This window comes from Vombatus ursinus, unplaced genomic scaffold, assembly GCF_900497805.2.
Source record: "Vombatus ursinus unplaced genomic scaffold, bare-nosed wombat genome assembly UNPS02010304.1, whole genome shotgun sequence".
In the NCBI taxonomy this organism is placed as follows: Eukaryota; Metazoa; Chordata; class Mammalia; order Diprotodontia; family Vombatidae; genus Vombatus; species Vombatus ursinus.
In genome coordinates this window covers 2,699,162-2,722,025 of record NW_020950082.1, presented here as the reverse complement: position 1 = coordinate 2,722,025, position 22,864 = coordinate 2,699,162, and the positions used below count along the sequence as shown (strand labels likewise).

Sequence of the window (22,864 nt, the reverse complement as noted above, 5' to 3'; positions counted from 1 at the left end):
CTTGAAAAAAACTTAGAAAAGTCGAATATCTGAGGGTGCACAGGTATATGCCCTTGGAAATTAAACAAAATTGAAAACCAGAAATCTGGGCAAGGGGGTACTTTAAAAACATTGGTAATGCCTAGGTTTTGGTAGGGTAGAAGAAAAGGTTTGTGTGGGGTTTCTGCACCAGTAGGTTTGGTAAGGACCAGGGGAGCCACATTGGACTCCCTGGGCAGATAACATTTAAACCTAATAGGAATCAATATGAAGCAAATCATAGAAAAGACATGTGTGTTCTTTTTAAGTCTTCAGTTTTTAAAGTGAGCAGGAAAAATCTGTCAGTTTCTCATAATCATAACAATTTGTATATTGGTTAACTTATATGATATAACCACCCTCTCGTCCATGGAAAGATGTGTATGTAGCCAGTGCCCTCAGTATGCATGTTTTGTGATGCCATCTATAGTTGGCAGATGCCCTAAAACTAAGCATCATTGGATTTTTTTTTAAAAAAGTTGAGCCTAAATTTGTGGTTTTATATTTCAATTATGTTGTTATCTCACATAACCAGAGATGATGCTCTGACCCATCACCCATTGTTTTCCCAGTGGTGGTGAAGGACTCACACTGACTTATTCACATTCTCTTGCACCGCAGAGTTTGCATCACTTTTGAATGGCTCTAGCTGATTTATACCATGAGCTTTCATGACAGACACAACTCTGATGGTCAGAAACCTGAGCACAAAGAAGCAGGTCAAGTCAAAGTGAAGGTTGCCTAGATTAGATTTTTATTACTTGTTCTTGTATCACAGGGTATTTTTTTTTCCAGGAAATTCCAAGTATCCTCATAAAAAAGCTCACAATAGAAGTGCCTCCTCTACCATAGTAATTGTAGCATCATTAAAAAAGACATCACATACAAACATTGGAGGCATCAGTGTCCAGAAAAAACAGTCTCTTCAATCCAAGTGGCACGTCACCATAGCCTCATACCATTCAGAAAAACTCAGTTTAGGACAAACATTCTTCTTGGTCTGTTCCCATCTGAGTTCAGTGGACTTAGGAGAGCACAGGACACTAGGCCCCTCTACCATTTTGTATTTTTACCAGTTATCCACATGGCCCATTTCTCCCTTGCTTATCATTGCTGGAGCCTGTGCCAGGTCAAACGAACCCTTCCCTATACCCTCCTACCCTAAAAGTATCAGAACTTCCAGAAACATGTGGCATTTTTGGAAGGCAGAACTTTTTTTTATGAGAAGAAAAAATCAGTGGAATGGGAAAAAAAAAAAAAGCCTACTATAGTAACAATCACCATGGGAAATAAGTCCACAAAAGAATCCATTACATCAGAAGCCCATAATGGACAATATATAATACTTCTGATTGTTTAATTTCTATTCAAAGGCAAGTACCTAATTACAGCATTTAGTCTCAGGGTTACAGGTTCTTTGCTTTCTACTTTTAATTAATCCTTTAATTAAAATTAGTTTGTTCTCTTGTTTTCAGTTACATTGGGATTCAGTGAGTATATGAAATGTTACAGCATCTCAGAAAATTTTACTCTGGGTTTTGGAGTGTGTGAAGTTAAGATTTAGGGGGATTCATGTTTTCAAAAAAGCACCTAGTTCACAGTTTCCATTTGGAATCCAAATGTAAAAAAATAGTACCTATGTATAGGTTGGGTTTTTGGGCGGGGGGGGGGGAAATTACTGGACATTTTAATGGCTACATTTCCAGCTAAGGTGTTATGTGCTGTAAAATTATTTCCCCAAAGGGATTCCCCCTTGAACTGAGAGGCCTTTTCAGGCACATAAGGACAAAAGGACACTCTAAAGGGACTTGGGGCAGAGGAGAGAATGAGTCATGCACATACTCTACTCAAGGTAATCCCAGCCTCATTTAGCACTACATCTGAGGACTTCAGGGAGCCAAGCAGATTGTACCTGTGCCTCAGATCCTGCAGAGACCTCCTTGTCTTTTCCAAATGAAGTTCTGGATATTGCTTCTCCGTTCATCCTTATAAATCCTGTTTAATGATTACTCTTTTTTTTTTTTTTAAGGTGAAATCAGTGCATTGCAAAGCTGGAGACACAGTTGGAGAAGGAGATCTTCTTGTAGAACTGGAATAAAATATCCTTAATCATCACCCATTTTAATTAGCTATTTTTATTACTATTCTTTCATACCAAATTTATTCCGGCATTTTACGGGAATGCTCCTGTGCAGCAGATTTTACATGGTCATATTTATTCCATATATAGTCAAAACTAACATTCTGCCAAAAAAATCACCAATGGAAATTTGTATTGATATAAATAATCGTACATATGATTTGTACTTCTGCTGTGAGATTTCCTAGTGTCAAAATTAAATCAATAAAACGGAACATTTGTCTAAATATTAGTTTGCCCTTTTTTTGAATGAAGACAATGTACACAAGATGATAATCTGTGCCAGTAGACTTTAAATACCAGACTCTTTTCTGTGATCTCTTCTAAGAATGTGTGCAAATTTCAGCCAGTCTTAGATCATTTCAAATTAGCATTAGTCATCTTAGACCCTGATTAGCCACGCTCAAGTCTTGACTCTTTTCCATAATTACAGAACCCAACAGCCTAATTTTTTATCATTTATCAGTCTTAACTTTCTGAAGACAGTACCCTAACTATTTGCAATACTGCCTTTATGTCATAGTGTTTAGTGGCATACTGGTGGTATGGTACTGGATCTAAGCCTAAAGCTTTGGAGCTTCACATCAGGGAGATCTTAGCCTCCTGCCATATCTACAATATTATGCTCCTCAGGAATGGTCTGCAAATATAACCCCTTCTTCCAGGCTAGTCAAAAGAACAGAAGCTATTTAATAGTTCTTACACTATGCCCCATTACACAGTACTTTGTTGTGATCTTGCTAGCTTATCAGCTGATGATAGCTATGTTTACTGTTGTATAGATCATTTCATTGCTCCAGGAATGCAGCTAGTATTCACCCTCTACCATTAAATTTAAGAGAAAATAAAACTTGCAACTACTGAGGTTAAGAAGAATCAGTGCCCAACAATTGTAACTGTGTTCTTCCTTGGTTCTTAAATACTTAGCACGAATCTAGTGCTTTGCTTGGAAGCAGAGGCAAAGACGTGTATATTAACTTGAATCTACACTGACTTGAAATATCAAATGGGAGGTGGATGGTAATTGGTACCTCATGCCTTGCTAAAAATTATTTTAAGTGTTGTCTGTACTTAGAAGCTTAAGTTTTCTGTCAGGGCTGAAGAAAAAATTGCCAATGCCTTGGTTTTTCTGTGCTATCCCCACCCCCAGGCACTGTTCTCCTTGAAGAGTAAGTGATATTTTCTTGGTTCTGTGGATCTGGGCATCGGTCTAAACTTCAGTCTGATACTCAATCCAGGATGCTTGGTTTTATCCACAAGCAAGTGGGTGTTTTGCTATTTTGCTAGACTACAAAGGAGGGGTAACAAAGCCTATGCAAGATAAATCTTTTTTCAAAAAGATCCAGGACATAAATATCACTAATACTATGTTTAAGCTCCCTAATTGGTTTAGTTTTGAATGGTCATTTTTTATTATAGGCATTTTTCTTTGGCTGCTTCTGCAAATGGATCAAGAATGAACCCGCTAATATACCAAATTACTTACTGACACAGCACAGCAAAGCAGTTTTTATAAAAACATCTAGGTACAATAGGCCAGAATCAATTTGGCAGTATGGATATGGTCTAGTGGGTCAAAATAACACATTTCAAAAGATTCATTCCCAAAATTATCTTAATATTTAAAAAGAAGGCAACAAAATTATAGCACAGAATGAACTGAGGATATAAAATGTCTACGTATATGCCATTGGGTGAATCTAAATTTTACAACTTAACCTTTCTTTTTGAACACCTTAAAGGTAATGCCGTTGGAACAGACAGCAAGAGTACAAATAAAACAAACCATGGAATGATCAGTACAATGCTGTCAATGTGTTAAAAATCATCTCTAAGATAAGCTCCAATACAGCCTTAGTAGATTTCCATAATGTTGACTTTAGAAGTCAGTTTTGATCATCTTTAAATGTACTGCTATGGCTTTTCAAAAAAACCTGATGATAATGGCAAATTAAGATGAGGTCATCTTATAATCAACATGTGTTTTATTCATCTTCTTACTAATGAGTGTTCTTTACCATTTTTCATCTATTTTCCCGTGGATTATAACGAAGGCCGTGTTTCCCTAAGGAATCATAATTGTCATAGTAAGGGAGATTTATCCACTCTGGCGGGTAGGTAGTTGTGCTGTACACAAAGCATTCCATAATGCTGTTAACAGCTGGCCTCTCCTCAGGTGCACTGCTTTTACCTTCCCACTCTAATATTTCAATCCTCACTGGAGTGCGTTGATACATGTCTGGGCAGCCTTCAAATTCATCAAGGAATTGCAGCATCTGGTCATCAACAGAATAGATCTCTCCAGTAACGTGATGTCCTTTTCCTGGGACATTCAGCAAATAGGGAATGTTATGTTTGCTTCCAATCACCAAAGGATATAGATCTATTGTGCGACCCCGACCTTGGAATTCTGCAATCCCATTGGTACAACTGGTCATGAAGCTGTGGTTGGGTTGGCCTTTTTTAAGAGTCCCATATACAAACACACATGCCATTCTGGTCAAAGAAGCTGAAAATAAGAAACCAAGTATATCAGTACTATATGAGTGCTAAGGGGCAGGGCAATTAATCATCTTTGCATTGTCTAGAAGGAACCAAAAAAATTAGCAAAGGGGAGAAAATATTTTGCTTGGATAAAAGGATGAGCTTCATAACCATGTCGGTGATAAAGCAAAGAACAGGCTGTAGAATATAGTCTATAGTCCTAGGGCTCATCAAGAGAACAGATTATCCTCTGATTGTATTACCTATTTGAATACAAGCAGTAAGACGAGATCCACTCTTGAACCTTGTTCTAGCTCTCTGATTTTTTTTTTTTTGGTGGGCTAAATTTCCTGCAGAAATACTCCATGTAGGCAGAGACCTAACCCAGCATTTATGTATTTCATCAATAGATTTCAAGCCCAAACAGGTCCTTCTAGACAAAAAATTATTAGGAATCAGAATCTAGAGCAAGATCTTGTATATTTTCAATCATTTCATCAGTATCTCTTGATAGTTATTTATATAGGTAACTGGAAAAAAGAACTGGCCTGACAGCTGCTTCTATAAATACTACAGCAATTAATTCCTTCGTTTTCCAATGATCCTCAGGTCTTGATTTTTGTCCATTTTTTTCTTAAAGAATTCAGTTCAACAGACATTAAGTATGTTCTGTGTACAAGAGACTATCTGATGGGGATTCAAAGACAAAAATTAAAGTCCCTCCTCAAGAAGTTTGTATTGGACTGGAGTGAGACAACATGTATGAAATATTTACAAAGCAATTTTGGGAGTGGCACCTGAGCTTTGCTTTGAAAAAAGTAAACTCCAAGACGTTAGGAGGTTAGGAGAAGGAACTGTGTAAAGGCATGGAGGCTGGAGATGGAATGTCTCTGATAAGGAACAGCTTCATCTGTATTTTCTTTAACTAAATGAGTATTTTTCCCTCTGAAAAATGAGTTATTAAATCCTAGCACACTAGGGAACTATGCCCAACTTGGTCTTTCCTGTTAGGAAGCAGCGGAGTGCTGTCTGGTTTCTGGTTTATCCAAACATTACCCTGACCATAGCACCAGTTCCCCTCTTTTCATTTCAGTTGTTTCACAAAATTATCACTGCTATTTGAAACACAGTGATTAAGGGCACTTTCAAAACTCTGCATGAGTGTGAACTTTCCTAAGCTTGATCAAATACAACGTACACCACCTTCTCCAACATGGGGCTATTTCTCGATAAGCATGTTGTGATCAATACTTGTTTTAATGTTTAAGCGACCACAGGTAGTTCTTTACTTAAAAATACAAGATGATGAATGTCTTGCAGTATGCCAACACACTGCATATAGTAACAGGACCTATCCCCCTCCAGCAGCCCTACCCTTCTGAAAGCAACCATAGCTATAGCTCCTTCTTCAGGAACTACTGGCCCCTTTCTCCATGGCAAAGGACTCAGTGGGGGCCACGGGTGACATTCAGAGCAGTCTTATCTTCTGAGCTAAAGGGGCACCCTCTGGCTTGGAAGTGGTGGTTGGACTTCTCACAAGCCTAACACTGGGATAAAGATATTCCTGTATCCAGTTAGAAATCAGAATGCACTTTCCCAGAGAAACAGTGGTATAAAGAGTAGATCACATACAGTGCTGATATATATGTGTATATGTGTTTAAGGTTATTTGTGTGGACTGGCCTAGAAACCTAACCATCCTGATAGCATTATTTCTGTGGGAAATTGTGCTGGGTTTTTTAATTTCAGGGCTATATATCCTGGAGAAAGTAATTACAAAATTTTTTTTTCCAAAGCTGAGAAACTTTTCCATCTTACAGACAACAATTAAATTCTAAGTACAGCAATATGGTTATAGAAACAAATTTAACCAACAATTCTGCATGTGCTTCCTTTCTTACCGCTGACAGTAATAATGGTTTTTTATGTCTCCCTAAAAGTAACTCTGGAGTGTTCCTGGCCAGGGGGTGGGGAGGAGGCAGGAAGTAACTCACCTGGGGTTACGGCCAATGGTAGGAGGAAGCAGACCACCCATAGTAGTGGCCCAATATCTGGCTAATCTTATTAACTAAATGCTGAGAGCTCTTGTTTGTCCACTAATGAAAGACTGAGAGTGCTAATGCCCCTTTATTTTGGCTCCAGTTTGTCAATGTCCTTCCTGAAACGTGATGCCCAGAATCAGAACACACTATGTTTATTATATGTGGCCTGACATAGAATAAAGAATGACTATCACTTATTCTTTCTGGATACTAAACCCACAACTGAGTAAGCTTTCTGTCTAACATACCACACTATTAGGTTTAGATTGAACCTTACAATGCCTGAAATGTCTAGCTATGGCTCTTTCCTCCTGTACCTGTAACAGGACTTTTTTGGACTTGAAAGATTTAACATTTTTACCCAGTTATGCTTCATATATTATATCTAGCCTGTTTTCCAACTTATTGAGATCTTTTTGGCACCCAGTTCTGTCATTTCCCCCTCCTCAAATTTGTGACATCTTCAAATTTGATAAGCATACCATCTTTGCCTTCATTTAACAAAAAATATATTGAACAGCAAATAGTTAAGGATAGAACCTTATATGTTTCCATGAGAGAAATTCCTCACTCTTTGGGGAAATTGGTCAACTGTTCTGAAATCACCTAAATATACCATCAACCAATTCACAACTCTCCAACTTGTCCACAGGAGGCATCTAGGAGACAGTGTGTAAAAGCACTGAACTGGGACTCAAAAATACCCGAATTCAAATCCTGCCAGCCTTCCTCACTATGTGCCCCAGGGCAAGTCACTTATAACCTCTCTCAGCCTTGGTTTGCACACCTACCTCAGTGTTAACTATCAAATGAAATTACATCTGTAAAGTGCTTTGTAAACCTTTAAGTGCTATATAAATGCTAGTTGTTGTTTTTTAGAGAATATCAAACACTTCACTGAAATCTGGGTGCACCGTGACTTTTACTGCCTTCTCCAGCTCTACAGTGAGGGAACCCTGAGATGAAATTATACAGGTACAACCTTTTCTTCAATGAACCATTCCGGTTCTTGCTCACTGATCCCCATTCTAAGAGCTCACAAACATCCTTTTGCTAACCCATTATTCGAGTAAACATATTGTATCTCAAGTGAGGACCACCTATAAAAGTTGACTCTAAAGGACCACATCTCAGCAGCTGGCAGCTGATGTAAAACAATTGGCAGGTTCTTCACTAGGCTGTGTAGGGCTGCCTGAGAATGCGTAAATGATGAGGAAGAAAAACTTCAGGTTTGTAAGCTAAACTACAATCTCCTGATTTCTGGTCTTTTCAGTGATCATTACTCGAATGAGATGGGCTAATGGGTCATCTGTTCAGGACTCTATCACTAACCTTATAATCTACCATTGCTAAGCCTCATGTATAAATTATTTCTGTCTGTCTTGTGGGAAATTCTCCATAAATGCTTGCTAATTTGTTTCCATATTTAGAAAGGATAGAACTTTATTTACAGTTGTAATGTTCACATGGAAAAGAAACAAGATGTCCCTTTGGCTTGAAGGGATACACTCGTGTTTGAAAGAGAGTTGCTGATGATAGGACTGGCTAACATGGCTGTATTCCAGACATTTTAAATACAGTGTCAGCCAAAGATTTATGTAACTTTCCACCATATGGAATTTTTTCATTCAGATTATTATTTTGTGAGTGGCAGAAGGAAACAGACCTATGATTTTATTGGTATAGGGGATTTCCAGTGGAAAAAAATCGCTCTAATAATGCAGATCAGAAGCTGAGAACTTAAGGTACTTGCCCAGAATCATACAACCAGTATATATCAAAGAAAGGATTCAGATTATATGTTTTTAATGGTATTTTTAAACCAAGCTATTAAGGAGGTATCTTATAGTGAAGTACAAGACATTGTACTTCAAGAAAAGAATAGGCTTTCAGAACAATAAGCTGTTTGAATTTGACTTTGTGGTCATTGGACAAGCATTGTTAACAACATAAACTATATCACTATGAGATATACCAACTGGGCCCCAACAACAGTCAAATATAGAGCTCTATATCCTTAATATTCAGGGTTATAAGAGAAAAATGTCAATTCTAATCCTGAGCTTCCAAAAATCCCCACTACTTCCCCTAAATTATTATTCCACTCCTATGACACATCATATGCTGCCTTGTATTAGATAATTTTTTTTGCTTGTGCCTTAGTTCCCACCAAATGAATTCTGAATTCCAGGAGGACAAGGAAAGATTGTCTACCCCAGCACCTAATTTGCATCTATCTAGTAGTCTACATACTTGTTAAATGATTTAATGAATCTCAGACTAAAATTTTTTTTGGGGGGGGGAGAATCCTTAATTTTGTATCAAGGTTATTTTAATATCAAGTACACTGGACCAAGAATAAGAGACTGTTCTACCTAGCACTGTTGCTAGGTAGCTGTGTGACTTTGGGCAAAATCACAACTTCTAATTTCTTTCTTTGCCAAGTGGACACAAAACCCATCCAAGCCTCTCACACTAGGTAGTTCTGATAATCACATGAAATATGTGAAAGGCCTCTGAAATGTGTATGGATGCTTTGTCAATGTAAAGTATTTATATTATTGTTGTTATTCTCAATGTGCTCATTCTCATTCAGTTTGATGAAGTTAAGTCCTGGGACAGATCATTATCCTATTATTGTTATTTTGTATTTAATGTTCTTGAGATCATTCCGCAGAACAGACTGCTCTTTGAGGTCAAATAAAAATATTAGAATGTAAGTTCATCTTCTTTAGGCTGAAAACATCATCATTATACATTATAAATCTAACAGCAACTCAGATGATATGTATTTCATCCTGTATCAATAAGATTTTGATTTCTTCTGTTAGGTTTCTGAATTTTGAAATCACTTCATTCCACAGACCTTGGAAATTAAAAGTATTTGGCATGGAAACATCTATTAAATTCTTGCCACTATCACTGTCATTACTGTAGTAAACAGCTATTGAGAAGTTAGAAGTGATGTAAGGCCCCTTCTCAAAAAGGGCCCCGAGAGGTAAGAGCAGGGATTGACATTGCAAACTGTGTGGAATTCATTCATAAAGTAGGATGGCAATTTCCCTGTAACAGCCATAATGTGAGGCCATTCATATAACTATGAGCCCAGCATTGCCTAGATAATTGAGGACCTCATTTGGCACAGGCAGCCACTCTGACCAAACAGAAGGACCCTGCTACATTTGTAAAGGCACTATTCTTTCCTCCCAACAAAAAGATAGTGTTGCTTTTTGTCCCAGTGCTGGACAGTGGTTTAGATAAAATGAAAGGACAGGTCTTGTAGTCAGGTGAATGAGTAGAGGTAGATAGAAATGTTTATATGTGAGTTATTTAGCTTTCTTGACATAAGAAACATTTGAACAACAAAGTCTCTCTCTATCATCCTGTGGCTATAGAGTAAATGTAAACAGTACAGTGACCCAGTGACAATGCCAGCACATCTTGCTTTTCCAGCTCAGACATCAATCTTGTCAACATGAATACATGGGTAACACTGTTGTAAGGTATTCAAATGTCATCACTGGTTGTACACATAAGATGAGAGGTTTTGAATTTGCTTCAGCAGATCAGTATTTCCAAACATTATAAGTAAGTCAGTATCACAGAGAGAGACAGCATTATTTTAAAATCTGGATTCTAGTTTTAGCTCCAATGCTACCTAGCCATATGATCTTGGATAATCATTTCATTTGCCTGGGTAAATGGGGAACATCCTTTGGCAATGTCCTTCACTGTATATAGCCAAACATAGCTGATAGTAAAGTAAAACTCTTCAGACTTTACAACTGGACTACAGGACTATTACTTGACCCTTTGAAAAATCAGCTATCATTTCCTTCGTTGAAAGGAAATAACATTTCCATAACAGATTTGACAATAAACTTTAAACCCCTTTTCCTAAGAAATCATTTTATACCTGACAAATAACCAAACTATATTTTTTTTCTTCATTTTATCTACCTAATTAAATGCCATTTATCCTTCATAATACAAAATAAGTTTGGGGATACTACTTCTTGTTCCAGTACAAAGAAAGGAACATTAATATTCTGCATCTCTGGTTCCTTTTAGAAGAAAAATCATTACCTTTCTGATTGTGTTTGGAATAACAAACACAGATCCTTCAGGAAGAACCATGCCCCTGTGGGGATTGAGAAAGGATTAGAGTTAAGCACTGAAACATGCAATTAATTCCCATTAGGGGATTAGGGCACTCATGTTCACTTTGAATCAGAAAAATGAATTGTGAATAAAATTGTTCACAACCAAGAGGTTACTTGTCAAAGTTAATAAGTTAAAAAATAAAAAGGGAAACTAGAATGCACCCAAAGAGCAGCCAAACTGAAACATCAAGCGGGGAATAAAATAAGCTTTATTTCCATGAAATAAGAAACTTTTCTTTAGTTTCAAGAAACTATGAAATGTTTCCAATAGAAAGATACAATTTCATTTCTTCCATAATTAAGGATTCTGTGAAGATAAACTTGAAAAACTTTTCGCCTTGTTCCACCGCCATTACTTCTCATTCATGAATTTCCCAAATTTGAGCATAATGCCTAGGGTAACTATTAATACACAGGCTCAAACAACAAATAGAGTTAAGGTCCAGAAAATACAAATTAAGAGACACCTAAGATCCTAAGGAGAATCTTACCTTTAGATTGTCAGATTTCTGTCACTCTGAAAACATGACTAAACTATAACGGTAACACACAGGCATAGCCTTCCTTCTAACATCATGTGACATACTACATCATTGTCTCAATGAAACACTGTAGAGTTAATATACAATCTATTGGAGAGAGCCCACAGTTGGGTTCTGGGTTCTGACAGTGGCCACAACACAGTATTTCAGCAAAGTAAAGGTCAAATTGGATACAGAATACAGATCAAATGATTCAATTTCAAAAAGTGATAGTTCAGAGCAAAATAGTCAGTTTAAGGCAGCAAATATTTAATAAAAAACAAAACCCAACAAAGCAAGTGCCTGCCTATGCCTGGAACTATTTGAAATACTCAGCAACTTGTTCAGCATTTTTCTTTCTTGAAACAAAGTCCATGTATGGTTTCATAATTCCCTACAGAGGCAGAAATGCAAGTGATTACAAGGCTTTCAGATAATTGTTTCTATTTTGCCTATTTAGTGTTATTTCTCAGCCACCTGGTGGTTGTAGTGTTAAAGGCAAGATTGAAAAGCAGAGTTTAATTTTAAATTTTAACTTGATGTTAGCTTACAAAAGAAGCACAGTTGCAGAACTACCGCATAAGTCTAGTCTGTACAGTGAAAAACGTTGTCCTGGAAAGTGAGATGAGGAAATAGATAAGATTTCACATCCTCACAACTAATTTGCAAAAGGTTTTTAAATGGACACCAGCTTCTGACACAAAAACCAACCTTTAGAAAGGTACCGCCATGAAATATTCATACCACATCCATTAAAAATTAATGTCTAGAGGAAACACTGGTAAAAATCTGTATGTCAACTCCTTAAAAGTAGCTTTTTACTCTGGGTGTTGAGCCACTGACACAGCTTACAAGTCACTATCTATGCTAAAAAAAAAAAAAAAGATAAAACAACTAAATTTGAAAAGCAGTAAAATCATATCCCTGTTTGTAAATGGTGCCATAGAAAGCAATGATGCAAGATCATATATTATGTAACTAATATTGAATCTTGGGGAAAAGAGAATGATTCACAAGGCAGTTGAGATGCAAATCCCCCTCTGATCCCTTTTCCTTGCTGAAATTTGCTTAATGATTCAAAACTTGTATAACACTTATAAACTAGCTAGAATCACAGCTCAGCCTAGCCCAAACCTTGTGAAACCAGTCAGAATCACAGCTCGACTAAGCCTGAAATTCATCAGACTATAATAGTAGTTTAGGCTAAACTCTCACATCTCACAACTGGACGCTTCATTCCCTTGCTATCTTAAGACAATCTATTGCCTCCTTCACACGAAAACCAACAGCCCCCATTTGGGAAAATACATCCCAAAGCCAGTGCAGAGGTGAAATCCTGTTCCAACTTTTGTATTAACTAAGTATTCAGGGTAACCCTGGCTAGTGTTTTATTTTGTAAAAAACTTCCTTGGATCTCAGGAGAGTATCCATTTCTCTCCCTTTATACAGTAACATTATTTTCCCTTGAGAAAAATTCTTAGTGTTGGCTCAGTGACCAGATATAGTTACACATTAATTCTTCAGAAGTTTCTTAAAACTGTAGGAAACAGGTGAAAAAACAAAATGCCTTGAACTTTAAACTTGAGCTCAGTCTGTTAGAGTGAAGCAAGTTTTAAGGTCATCCTTCACTCAATGCTAACTTTCAAGAAGCCCAACATGCCAGAAAGGACTCGTGGGACTGCATCCTGTTGGTTCTTTGATGCTTTTATTTTGTTACTTGCTATTTTCTTTACAGCACAGACAAGGGCTTCCTGCTTGGGCCGACCCCTTTCCAACCTCACTGAATACCTCGGAAAAGTTTATGGCAAAACACCTTTCTTATATTAACCACAGAGGCACCAGTGAAGTGATGACTCCTTTGAAATCAAGAGGTTATGGTCTCCTCTCAGCAGTTGTTCACTCAGAAATGACTAAGTACTGGTTTGTGAAAACAAACAAGAGCATGATAGTAACCAATGTCATGCTGAATATCCTCTCGTCAGTAGTACCCAAAATGCTGCCAGGCCTTGCTAAAGCTGAGGGGGAGGTGGGAGAGCGGGGCCTTTCAGAAATAGAACATATACTACCCTTCACTATCTGATAGCCTTACAGTAGAGGATAAGCTACATAGGGAAACACAATTAAAAACCTTTCCTCCTTGACAGATATAGAGAGCAATGGTTGGAACACTTTGTAATCATGGCAGAAAAAAACACCCCACTCTTTAACTTAATCAAAATCGAGGTAGGGTATTGAATCTATGTTTACCTGCACCTGGGATGACAAATACTAGTACTACCACTGAGAAGATTTAGAACTGACTGTATGGGTTTACCTAAGGAATGGTGATTCATGGATTAACATCAACCAGAAGGCAATATAATGTAAATTCCTTGGGGAAAAGCCTGTTATTCATTTTGTCTTGTTAACACCAGCTCTTAACAAGGTGCCTTACACATAGTAAATGCTTGATGAACTGGATTGGGAGATCTTTGGTAAAGTGTGGCAGAAATGTCCTCTGCCCAGTTCTATTTAACATTTTTATCAATGATTTGGATGGACGCATAGGCAGAATGTTTATCAAATCTAGGGAAGATAAGAAGCTTGGGATAGCTAATACACTGGATTAGAGAATCAGTATCTAAAAGTGCTTAACAGATTTAAATGATAGAATGAATGATATAGCAAGATGAGAGACAAATGTATAGTCTTGCACTGAGGTTTTTGAAAAATCAGCTGCATAAATATGAGACAGGAGACTTGCTAAACAACTTCTAAATTGGTAAGCTTTCTATCTCTGGAAATATGAAAGCAGGTGCTAGCTATTTGTTAGAAATGTAAAGGAAATTTTGCAGATTTTCAATTTTGTAAGGGGGTGGATTAAATGACCTCTAGTCCCTTCTAATTTTATGTAATATAAAGTACTTTACAAAGAAAAGGAGGTATTGTTAACATCACTCTGAAAAACCCTTTCTTTCTGCTCTGAAACTACATGAAAGGTGAACATAATAACTTCTACCTACCAGAGGTGTCTGCAGTTAGCTTTCTATCTCCCCTTCTTAGGATAGGGACAGACATCCCTCACCCAAAATGGTGAAAAATTCAGCTATCAGACCTACTGCAGAGGTCTCTTGAAAGTCCATTAAAACACATCTATGAGGAATCCTCCCTACAGCCTCAAAGGCTAAAATGAGGCTTGGTAAGGACAGCAATAAAATGGGAAAATGCCCTTAGCACTTACTTCTGTTTTATTCCATCGATAAATACTCAGGCATTTGCTTATTTGCTAACCTGGGATTTTTCTCTTTTTTTTTTTCTTCAAGACTGGGTCTTCCTATCTTGCCCAGGACGGAAGTGAAGCAAACCACTCAGGGCCAACCCATGGCTGATCAACCTCCCCCTAATAGCAGGAATCACAGGCATAAAAACTTGTATGCCTGTATGTCAGATAGGCAGCTATGTGGTATAACAGACAGAACATTAGACTTGAAGGGAGAAACACCCGAGTTTAAATTCCAGCTATGACACTAGTTGTGTGACTTTGAATAAATTACCTTTCTTCCTACACTTACTTTCTTCCCCCATCCAGAAAAATATAATACCTTCTAGGGTTATTTTGAGAAAAAGCCTCTAAACCTCAAAACACTATATAAATGGGAGTTGTTAGTTCAACTTCAAGTAACAACACATATGTTTTATATATATATATATATATATGTATATGAGACTTCAACTCTAATCTTCGCAAAGAGAGAGCTATATTCATGATGTTCCCTGACCATCTTTCCATGTTGCCCTGCTGGCAGCAGACCCAACCAAGCTACACCTGGCCTTGCATCTTCCTGCCATGAAGCCAAGGGAGAACCAAACTGCAACCTCCTCAACTTTCCAACATTCTCCTATAATGGGCTTTGAGCTATACCACGGCTGTATTTTATTTATCAGCCTCTCACTGCACAATGCTCCTCTGGTTGTATGGACACGATGGCAAACCATCTCTGTATTCATATGAACCTTTCAATTCTTCCTTATTCTCTAGGACATATAATATCCAAGTAGTATAATTCAAGTACTGTAAAATAAAGTTTTTCCCCCTACTCTGTAACTTTTGTTTCATTCAAATAGTTTACATATTTTATTTAATTTAAACCTCAGTTTAAAATATTCTGCAATCACTGATACATAAAAACATACATAAACTTGAGGAAAAACCACCTAAGAATAATAAACAGCCAAAAGACTTGAAAAAAATGCTCAACTGCAGTAATTATCAAAGAGATGTAAATTAAAACAGTTCTGAGAGTACCACCTCATATCCATCAGACTGCAAAACAAACTTAATGCTAGCAAGATTGTAGAAAAACAATTATTCTCATCAATTACTGACAGAATTGCAATATAGTAGCATGCAGTAAAGTTAACAAAAATAATCATAATAAATAATCATGACCAATTAACCCAATAATTCCACTGTTGGGAAAAGATTCAAAACCATTTATCAAAAACAAAAAGAAAAGTAGCTACAAAGATTTTCATAGCAGCAATAAATGTAACTGCAAAAACTACAAATGGTTTAAAAATTGTGGTATATTAATATAAAGGAATACTATAATGTAATTAATTCAAACAGATACAAAGGGAAAAAACAGAACCAGAAAAATGAAGCACACATTAAGAACGTATAAAAAGGAAAATTCAATGAGAACGAATGGAAAAAGAGTCCTGACAAGGTCTTAGAGGAAGTACCTAAAACTTGCTATGGTACACTGTAAATTAAAACGCACTACAACAAGCTAATTTAAATTCAAATAATTACTAAGTAACATCAGTTGGTTGCACTAATGTTCAATGTTAATCTTTTCAAATAAAATTTTAAAAATCTTGAGTTCAAAGCATATTGACATAATAGAAATTTTATCATAAAAAGATATTTAGGTGCTGTCTCCCACAAAGTTCAATCACTGTCTGGAATTTAAAGGAATAAAAAGCAGGCAAGTTTATTTTATTTTAATATAGCACCTCTGTTGCTATCTGACAACTCCCACTTAGAGTATGAGTTTATACCAAAATTGCCCCTGATTGTTGTGGGAAAGTTTGGTAAACATGCCTAAGGAGGCCTTTGGGGTAGTGAAGATTTAAGAATCATCCCTGAGAAGCTACTGATTGTTCAAGCACCTCTGAGAGATAGTAATATTAGGATGATGCTATTATTTCTTATGGTTGGCTACTGTTAGCAGGATTGAAAATTTGAGCTGGAAGGTACTTTAGATAAAATCTAGCCACAGGATCATAAATTTAGAAATTAGAAGGTACTGTAAAAGTAATATGGCCCAGCCCGTCATATGAGGAAATGGATTCACTGAGAAATTAAGTTACTTGCCCAACATCACATGTTCAGGAAGTGGCAGTCACATTCAAATTCAAGCCCAAATACAGCATTCTCTCAACTGCACTCCCAGGCCTCCTAGTTTAACAGCATCTTTTATAGATAAAGAAACTGAAGCTGAGAGTACTTTAGAAAATTACCTGCCAAAGGTCACACAGCCAGTTGTAAAGAACAAAGCCAAGATTTAGGAATTCCCACCTCCAGATTCCAGATTCTTTACATTTCTCAAGTCCTGCTTTTAAGTACAATCATGAAAGTGTCTTGATTGCACACAGCAAGCGCTCAATAAGATGTGATTTTATGAAATTCATGCCTACTTCTATAGATGCTTAGGGGTTTAGCCGGCCAAAGTCACAAAAAAGAAAAGCCAAATTTTCAGATTCTCTTGTTCCAACTGAAACTCCATTCCTGAAACTTGATTTGGAACTAGAAGGACCTATTAATTGCTAAGTCTGATGGGAGTTTTTTCCTCTCATTCTTCATTCTCTTTGCTGTTTCTACAGTAGAAACATTCTTTCTTCCTTTGGCTTCTGTGGCACTTCTCTTTTCTGGGTCTCCAGGAACATAATCCACTCCTTCACTGGTTCTCCTTCCTCCTGCCCTCTCAGTGCAAATGTCCCCAAAGGGTCTTCCCTAGACCTCTTTCTTCTCCCTTGGTAATCTTATCCATTACCACGGATTCAATCTCCCCTATGCAGTCACAATCCTACACATTCTGCCCGAATCTCTTATGAAGATTTGAGTCCAACAACTCCAACTCCCTGTTGGACATTTCCAAGCTGGCATCTGACCCACCTAAAAAGCATCAGCAATAGAGGTTATATCTGCATTCTTCTGGATCTAGGGAACTTCCAAGGTGAGGAAATTCCCACCACCAATGGAAGTCCAGTCTTCTTACTTTTTAGTCCTCCTACTGCCCCTCAGTGATCTAGTGACATTGACCTCATAGCTATGGCGCCTCATTTCTGCCTCTCAACTACTCTGGCTTCCTTCAAATCTCAGCTAAAGTCCCACCTTCTACAAGAAGCCTTTTCAAGTTCTTAATCTTTGTGCCTTCCCTCTGAGACTACCTCCAATTTACCCTATATATATCTTATTTGTATGTAGTTGCATGTTGTCTCCTCCATTAGACTATGAGGTCAACAAAATCAGCAAATTCATTTGCTTTTGTATCCCCAGCACTGAGCATACTGCTTGGCACGTAGCAGGCACTTAATGAAGGTTTACTGAATGAATATAAACACCAGGTGACTGCAATTTAGTTTTAGAGAGCTGCTTAAAGCACCAAGAATTTAAGTGACTTGCCCAGGGCTACACTGCCAGTATGTGTCAATGGCAGGGCTTGAACTCACATCTTTGTGGGCTTTGAATCCAGATTTTTACTCACATGATGCTGTCTCTCCCCTCTTTCTAATTTACTTCTTTCTATACAAAGCATTATCATCCATTTAGTCATTTAAGCTTGTAACAATCATCTTTGACTCTTCTGCTACCTCACTGTACCACCACACCCATATCCAGTTTGTTGACAAGTCTCAGTGATTCTGCCTCTACAACCTCTCTGATATCCTCTGACTCCCTTTTTGTCCCTAAAACAGCTGCTTTCAGGGAAGGTGAATTAATAAAAACCCATCTGGTTATAACTCACCTTACAGAGAAGAGGCAAATTAAGTTGTCTGGGAATGATGACACTACAGATTTCAATTTCTTCTGGAATTTGTATTTGTAAATTTAAGAAGTGATTTCAAGCTGATTTTCATGGACCAGATTCCTAATAAGGGTTTTCATTTCTTTCCCAGGGCATTATAGTTGGTATTCTTTGTTAACAAAAGGTACTCTCTCTTTTTTTATTTTAAAAATTCTTATTTATCCAGAAGATGATTTCTTTTTTCTTGGGTCTCATGAGTCTAAAGTGATTTGATACTAGAATTTCTCAGTTAACTAGTCAATAATTTTTTAAAATATAATTTTCCAAATCCCCAGGGCAAGACAGATTTACAAGTGAATTTCACCAAACATGTAAAGAACAATTCCAATACTGTATAAACTATTTGGAAAAATAGGTGGAGTCCTACCAAATTCATTTTATGACACAAATATGGTGCTGATACTTAAACAGGAAGAGCCAAAATAGAGAAAGAAAATTATAGACCAATTTCCATAATGAATTTTGATGCAAAAATTTTAAATAAAATATTAGCAAGGATTTTACATGCAACTGATCACCAGGATAATACACTATGACAAAGTGGGATTCATACCAGGAATGCAAGACTAGTTCAATATTAGGAAAACTATCAACATAACTGACCATATCAATAACAAAACCAAAAGATATCATATCATTATTTTCAACAGATGCAGAAGAATCTTTTGGCAAAATACGGCAAAATTAATGGAACTTTCCTTAAAATGATAAATAGTATCTATCTAAAATCATTAGCAAGCATTATCTGTAATGGGAAGTAGGTTCAGGGGTGAAAGAAGGATGCCTATTATCACTACTATCATTCAAAATTGTACTTAGAAATGTTAGCTTTAGCAATAAGAGAAGAAAAAGAAATTGAAGGCACTAGACCAGGTTACAGCCTTTTGACTGAGTCCAAGTTTTACAGAACAAACCCTTTTATTAAGGGCATTTGTTCTATGAAGTTTGGATTCAGTCAAAGGGCCACACTCGAGGCCACATGTGGCCTTCAGGCCTCAGATTCCTCACCCCTGGAATAGGCAATAAGAAAAAAAAACTAGCACCCTTTGCAGATATGATGGTATATTTAGAGAAGCCTAGAGAATCACTTAAAAAACTACTTGAAATAATTAACAACTTTAGCAAAGTTGCAGGATATAAATCATAAGTATTTCTATACATTGCCAACAAAGCCCAGGAGCAAGAGATAGAAAGAGAATTTCCATTTAAAATAACTGTAGACAATATAAAATACTTGGGAATCTACCCACCAAGACAAACCCAGGAACTATATGAACACAATTACAAAACACTTTTCACACAAATAATGTCAGATCTGAACAACTGGAAAAATATCAGTTATTTATGGGTAGGCCAAGCTAATAGAAGAAAAATGACAGTTCTACCTAAATTAATTTACAATGCCATACCAATCAAACTACCAAAAATTACTTTATAGAGCTAGAAAAAATAACAAAATTTAACAGGAAGAACAAAAGGTCAAGAATATCAAGGGAATTAATGAAAAAAAAAATTCAAAGGAAGGTGACTTAGCAATACAGATCTAAAACTGTGTTATAAAAGCAGCAATCATCAAAACTATCTGGTACTGGCTAAGAAATAGAGTAGGTACACAAAACATGGTAGTAAATGACTATAGTAATCTACTGTTTGATAAACCCAAAGACTCCAGCTTCTGTGATAAAACTCACTATCTGACAAAAACTGCCAAAAAAATAAACTGCTGGGAAAACTGGAAAACAGTATGGTAGACACTAGATCAACATCTCACACCTATACCAAGATAAGGTCAAAATAGGTACATGATTTAAACATAAAGAGTGATACGACAAGCAAATGAAGAGAGCAAGGAACAGTTTACCTGTCAGATCTATGGAGAAGGGAAGAATTTATGACCAAACAAGAAATAGAGAGCATTACTAAATGCAAAATGGATAATTTTTATTATATTAAACTAAAAAGCTTTTGCACAAACAAAACCAATGCAACCAAAATGAGAATGAAAGCAGAAAGCTGGGAAACAATTTTTACAGCAAGTATTTCTGGTAAAGGCCTCATTTCTCAAATATATAGAGAACTGAGTCAAATTTGTAAGAATACAAGTCATTCCCCAATTGATAAATGATCAAAGGAGATGAACAGGCAGTTTTCAGAAAAAGAAATCAAAGCTATCTATCTATGGTCATATGAAAAAATGCTCTAAATCATTATTGATTAAAGAAAAGCAAATTAAAACATCTCTAAGGCACCACCTCACACCTATCAGATTGACTAATAAGACAGAAAAGGAAAATCATAAATGTTAGTTGTGGGAAAATTGGGACCCTAATGCATTGTTCCTGGAGTTTGTGAACTGATCCAGCCATTCTGGAGACCAATTTGGAACTATGCCCAAAGGTCAATCAAACTGTGCATACCCTTTGCTCCAGCAATACCACTACTAAGTCTGTATCCCAAAGAGATGAGGAAAAAGGGAAAAGGACACACATGTAAAAAAATATTGAAAGCAGCTCTTTTCATGGTAGCAAAGAATTGGAAATTGAGGGATTGCCCATCAATTGGGGGAATGGCTGAGCAAGCTGTGGTATATGAATGTAATGTAATACTATCGTGCTATAAGAAATGATGAGCAGGAGGGTTTCAGAAAAACCTGGAGTCACATGAACTGATGCTAAGTGAAAGTCAGCAGAACCAGGATAACATTGTACACAGTAACAGCAACACTGTGCAAAGATCAACCATGATTGATTTAGCTCTTCTCAGCAATACAATGATCCAAGACAATCCAAAAGACTCATGATGGAAAATGGTATCCACATCCAGAGAACTTATGGAATCTGAATGTAGATCAAAGCATACATACTATTTTCACTTTTTTCCTTTTGCTCTGTTTCTTCTTTCACAACATGACTAATATGAAAATATGTTTTACACAATTGCACATGCATAACCTCTATCAGATTGCTTGCCATCTTGGGGATGGGGGAAGGAAGGAAGGAAAGGAGAAAGATGTGGAACTCAAAATCTTTCCAAAAAATCAATGTTGAAAACTGTCTTTACATGTAATTAGAAAAAATAAAATACCATTAATAAAAAATATAAAATAAAATAAAAATTTCCAGAAATATTTTGAAGGCTTTGCTAACAATACGGTTTCAATACAGATTCTATTTTCTTACCTCAGAAATTTTAAGTTTGAGAAGATATTCTATAAGATTGGCCCCCTAAGTCACTTGACCTTGGTTTCTTCTATTTAATTAATTATGCCTCTATTTTCTTCAAAGGGATGTCATGAGACAGTTAACTAATATACGAGAGTACTTGAGAGGATAATTACTACAAATATCCAAGGTATTGGTGCTATAATTAGCCATGAACACACTCCCATAAGAATCCTACCATCACTACTAAAAGTATACTCTGGCAGAAGAAAGAAGAAAAAAGCAACATAGCAAGCTCTTGTAAGTAGTTACTCTGATCTCATGACAAAAGATACACCATGCAAGCAAAACATACTGACCTTGAAGTCAGAATGTGTAGAGACAACCTAAGGATCATAGGTCTCCCAGAACAACATGACAGGACAAAAAACTTCATATAATGAAAACATATAATGAAGGAAAAAACAGACAAGAACTGCCCAGAACTTCTGAACATAGAAAATGAAATTTCAATTGAAAGAATTCACAGATCACCTCCAGGAAAAAACCCAAGCTGCAAACTCCAAGATACATACTGCTTAAATTTAACAATTCAATTTAGAAACAAATTCTGCAAGCCATCAGGGGAAAGACCTTAAAATACAAAGGAAAGGATATTATAATAATGTGAAACTTCCACACCCACCAGAAAAAGAGGAAGGAAATGGAATAAAATGTTCTGAAGAGCAACAGAGCTCAGAATGCAGCCCAGGGTGAACTAACCTGCCAATCTGAGCTTAATCACACAGGACAAAAGATGGACATTCAATAATAAAGAAGAGTTTAAAAATTTTTTACAAAGAAAAACAGAAGTGAACACACTGCCTATAAGTAAATGCTGCTTCTGGGAGACTACATTATAACATGGGAGAATACATGAAATCAAAAGCTAGTAACGAGGGGAAGGTGAGCTCTGTGGGCTCAGAAAGAGACTACTAGGGAGGGAGGGAGAATGGGGAAAGACTGAAAAGAGGGAAGAGGAAGGAAGGAGATCTTACTCTGTTGGTGGGAGAGGGTTCCATTGATGAATACTCCTACGAGTGAAGGGAAATGAGAAGCTTAATGAGGAAATGAGTCTGAGGCCTGGGAGATTTGGTGTCTGAAAAATCTACTTGTCCTGGGCCAGAGGAGTGGCATAGTATGGACACAAGTAGGAGAGTCCCAGGAAAATTTAGAAAAAAAAATATCAAAAAGAGAAGGTATGGATCAGTGGTGAGGGAGGA

At 36.8% G+C, this 22,864-nt stretch overlaps 2 protein-coding genes across 8 annotated transcripts in view; one reads left to right on the top strand and one right to left on the bottom strand.

Annotated features, from left to right (window-relative positions):
* PCCA (propionyl-CoA carboxylase subunit alpha) overlaps positions 1 to 2,385 on the top strand; it is a 473,473-nt gene extending 471,088 nt beyond the window's left edge. For all 3 annotated transcript variants that reach the window (XM_027854094.1, XM_027854095.1, XM_027854098.1), the window contains one exon: positions 2,048 to 2,385. In XM_027854094.1, coding sequence (XP_027709895.1) covers positions 2,048 to 2,116 — 69 coding nt within the window. In that variant the 3' untranslated portion in view covers positions 2,117 to 2,385. The remainder of the gene's footprint in view (positions 1 to 2,047) is intronic.
* GGACT (gamma-glutamylamine cyclotransferase) overlaps positions 1 to 22,864 on the bottom strand; it is a 71,547-nt gene that overhangs the window by 14,487 nt on the left and 34,196 nt on the right. For 2 of the 5 annotated variants that reach the window (XM_027854101.1, XM_027854100.1), the window contains 2 exons: positions 10,771 to 10,825; positions 2,476 to 4,667 (listed from right to left, as the gene is read on the bottom strand). In XM_027854101.1, the coding sequence (XP_027709902.1) occupies positions 4,183 to 4,653 (471 nt within the window). In that variant the 5' untranslated portion in view covers positions 4,654 to 4,667; positions 10,771 to 10,825 and the 3' untranslated portion in view covers positions 2,476 to 4,182. Of the gene's footprint in view, positions 1 to 2,475; positions 4,668 to 10,770; positions 10,826 to 22,864 lie in introns of those variants that run through there. The other 3 variants (XM_027854099.1, XM_027854102.1, XM_027854103.1) reach the window with 2 other exon arrangements.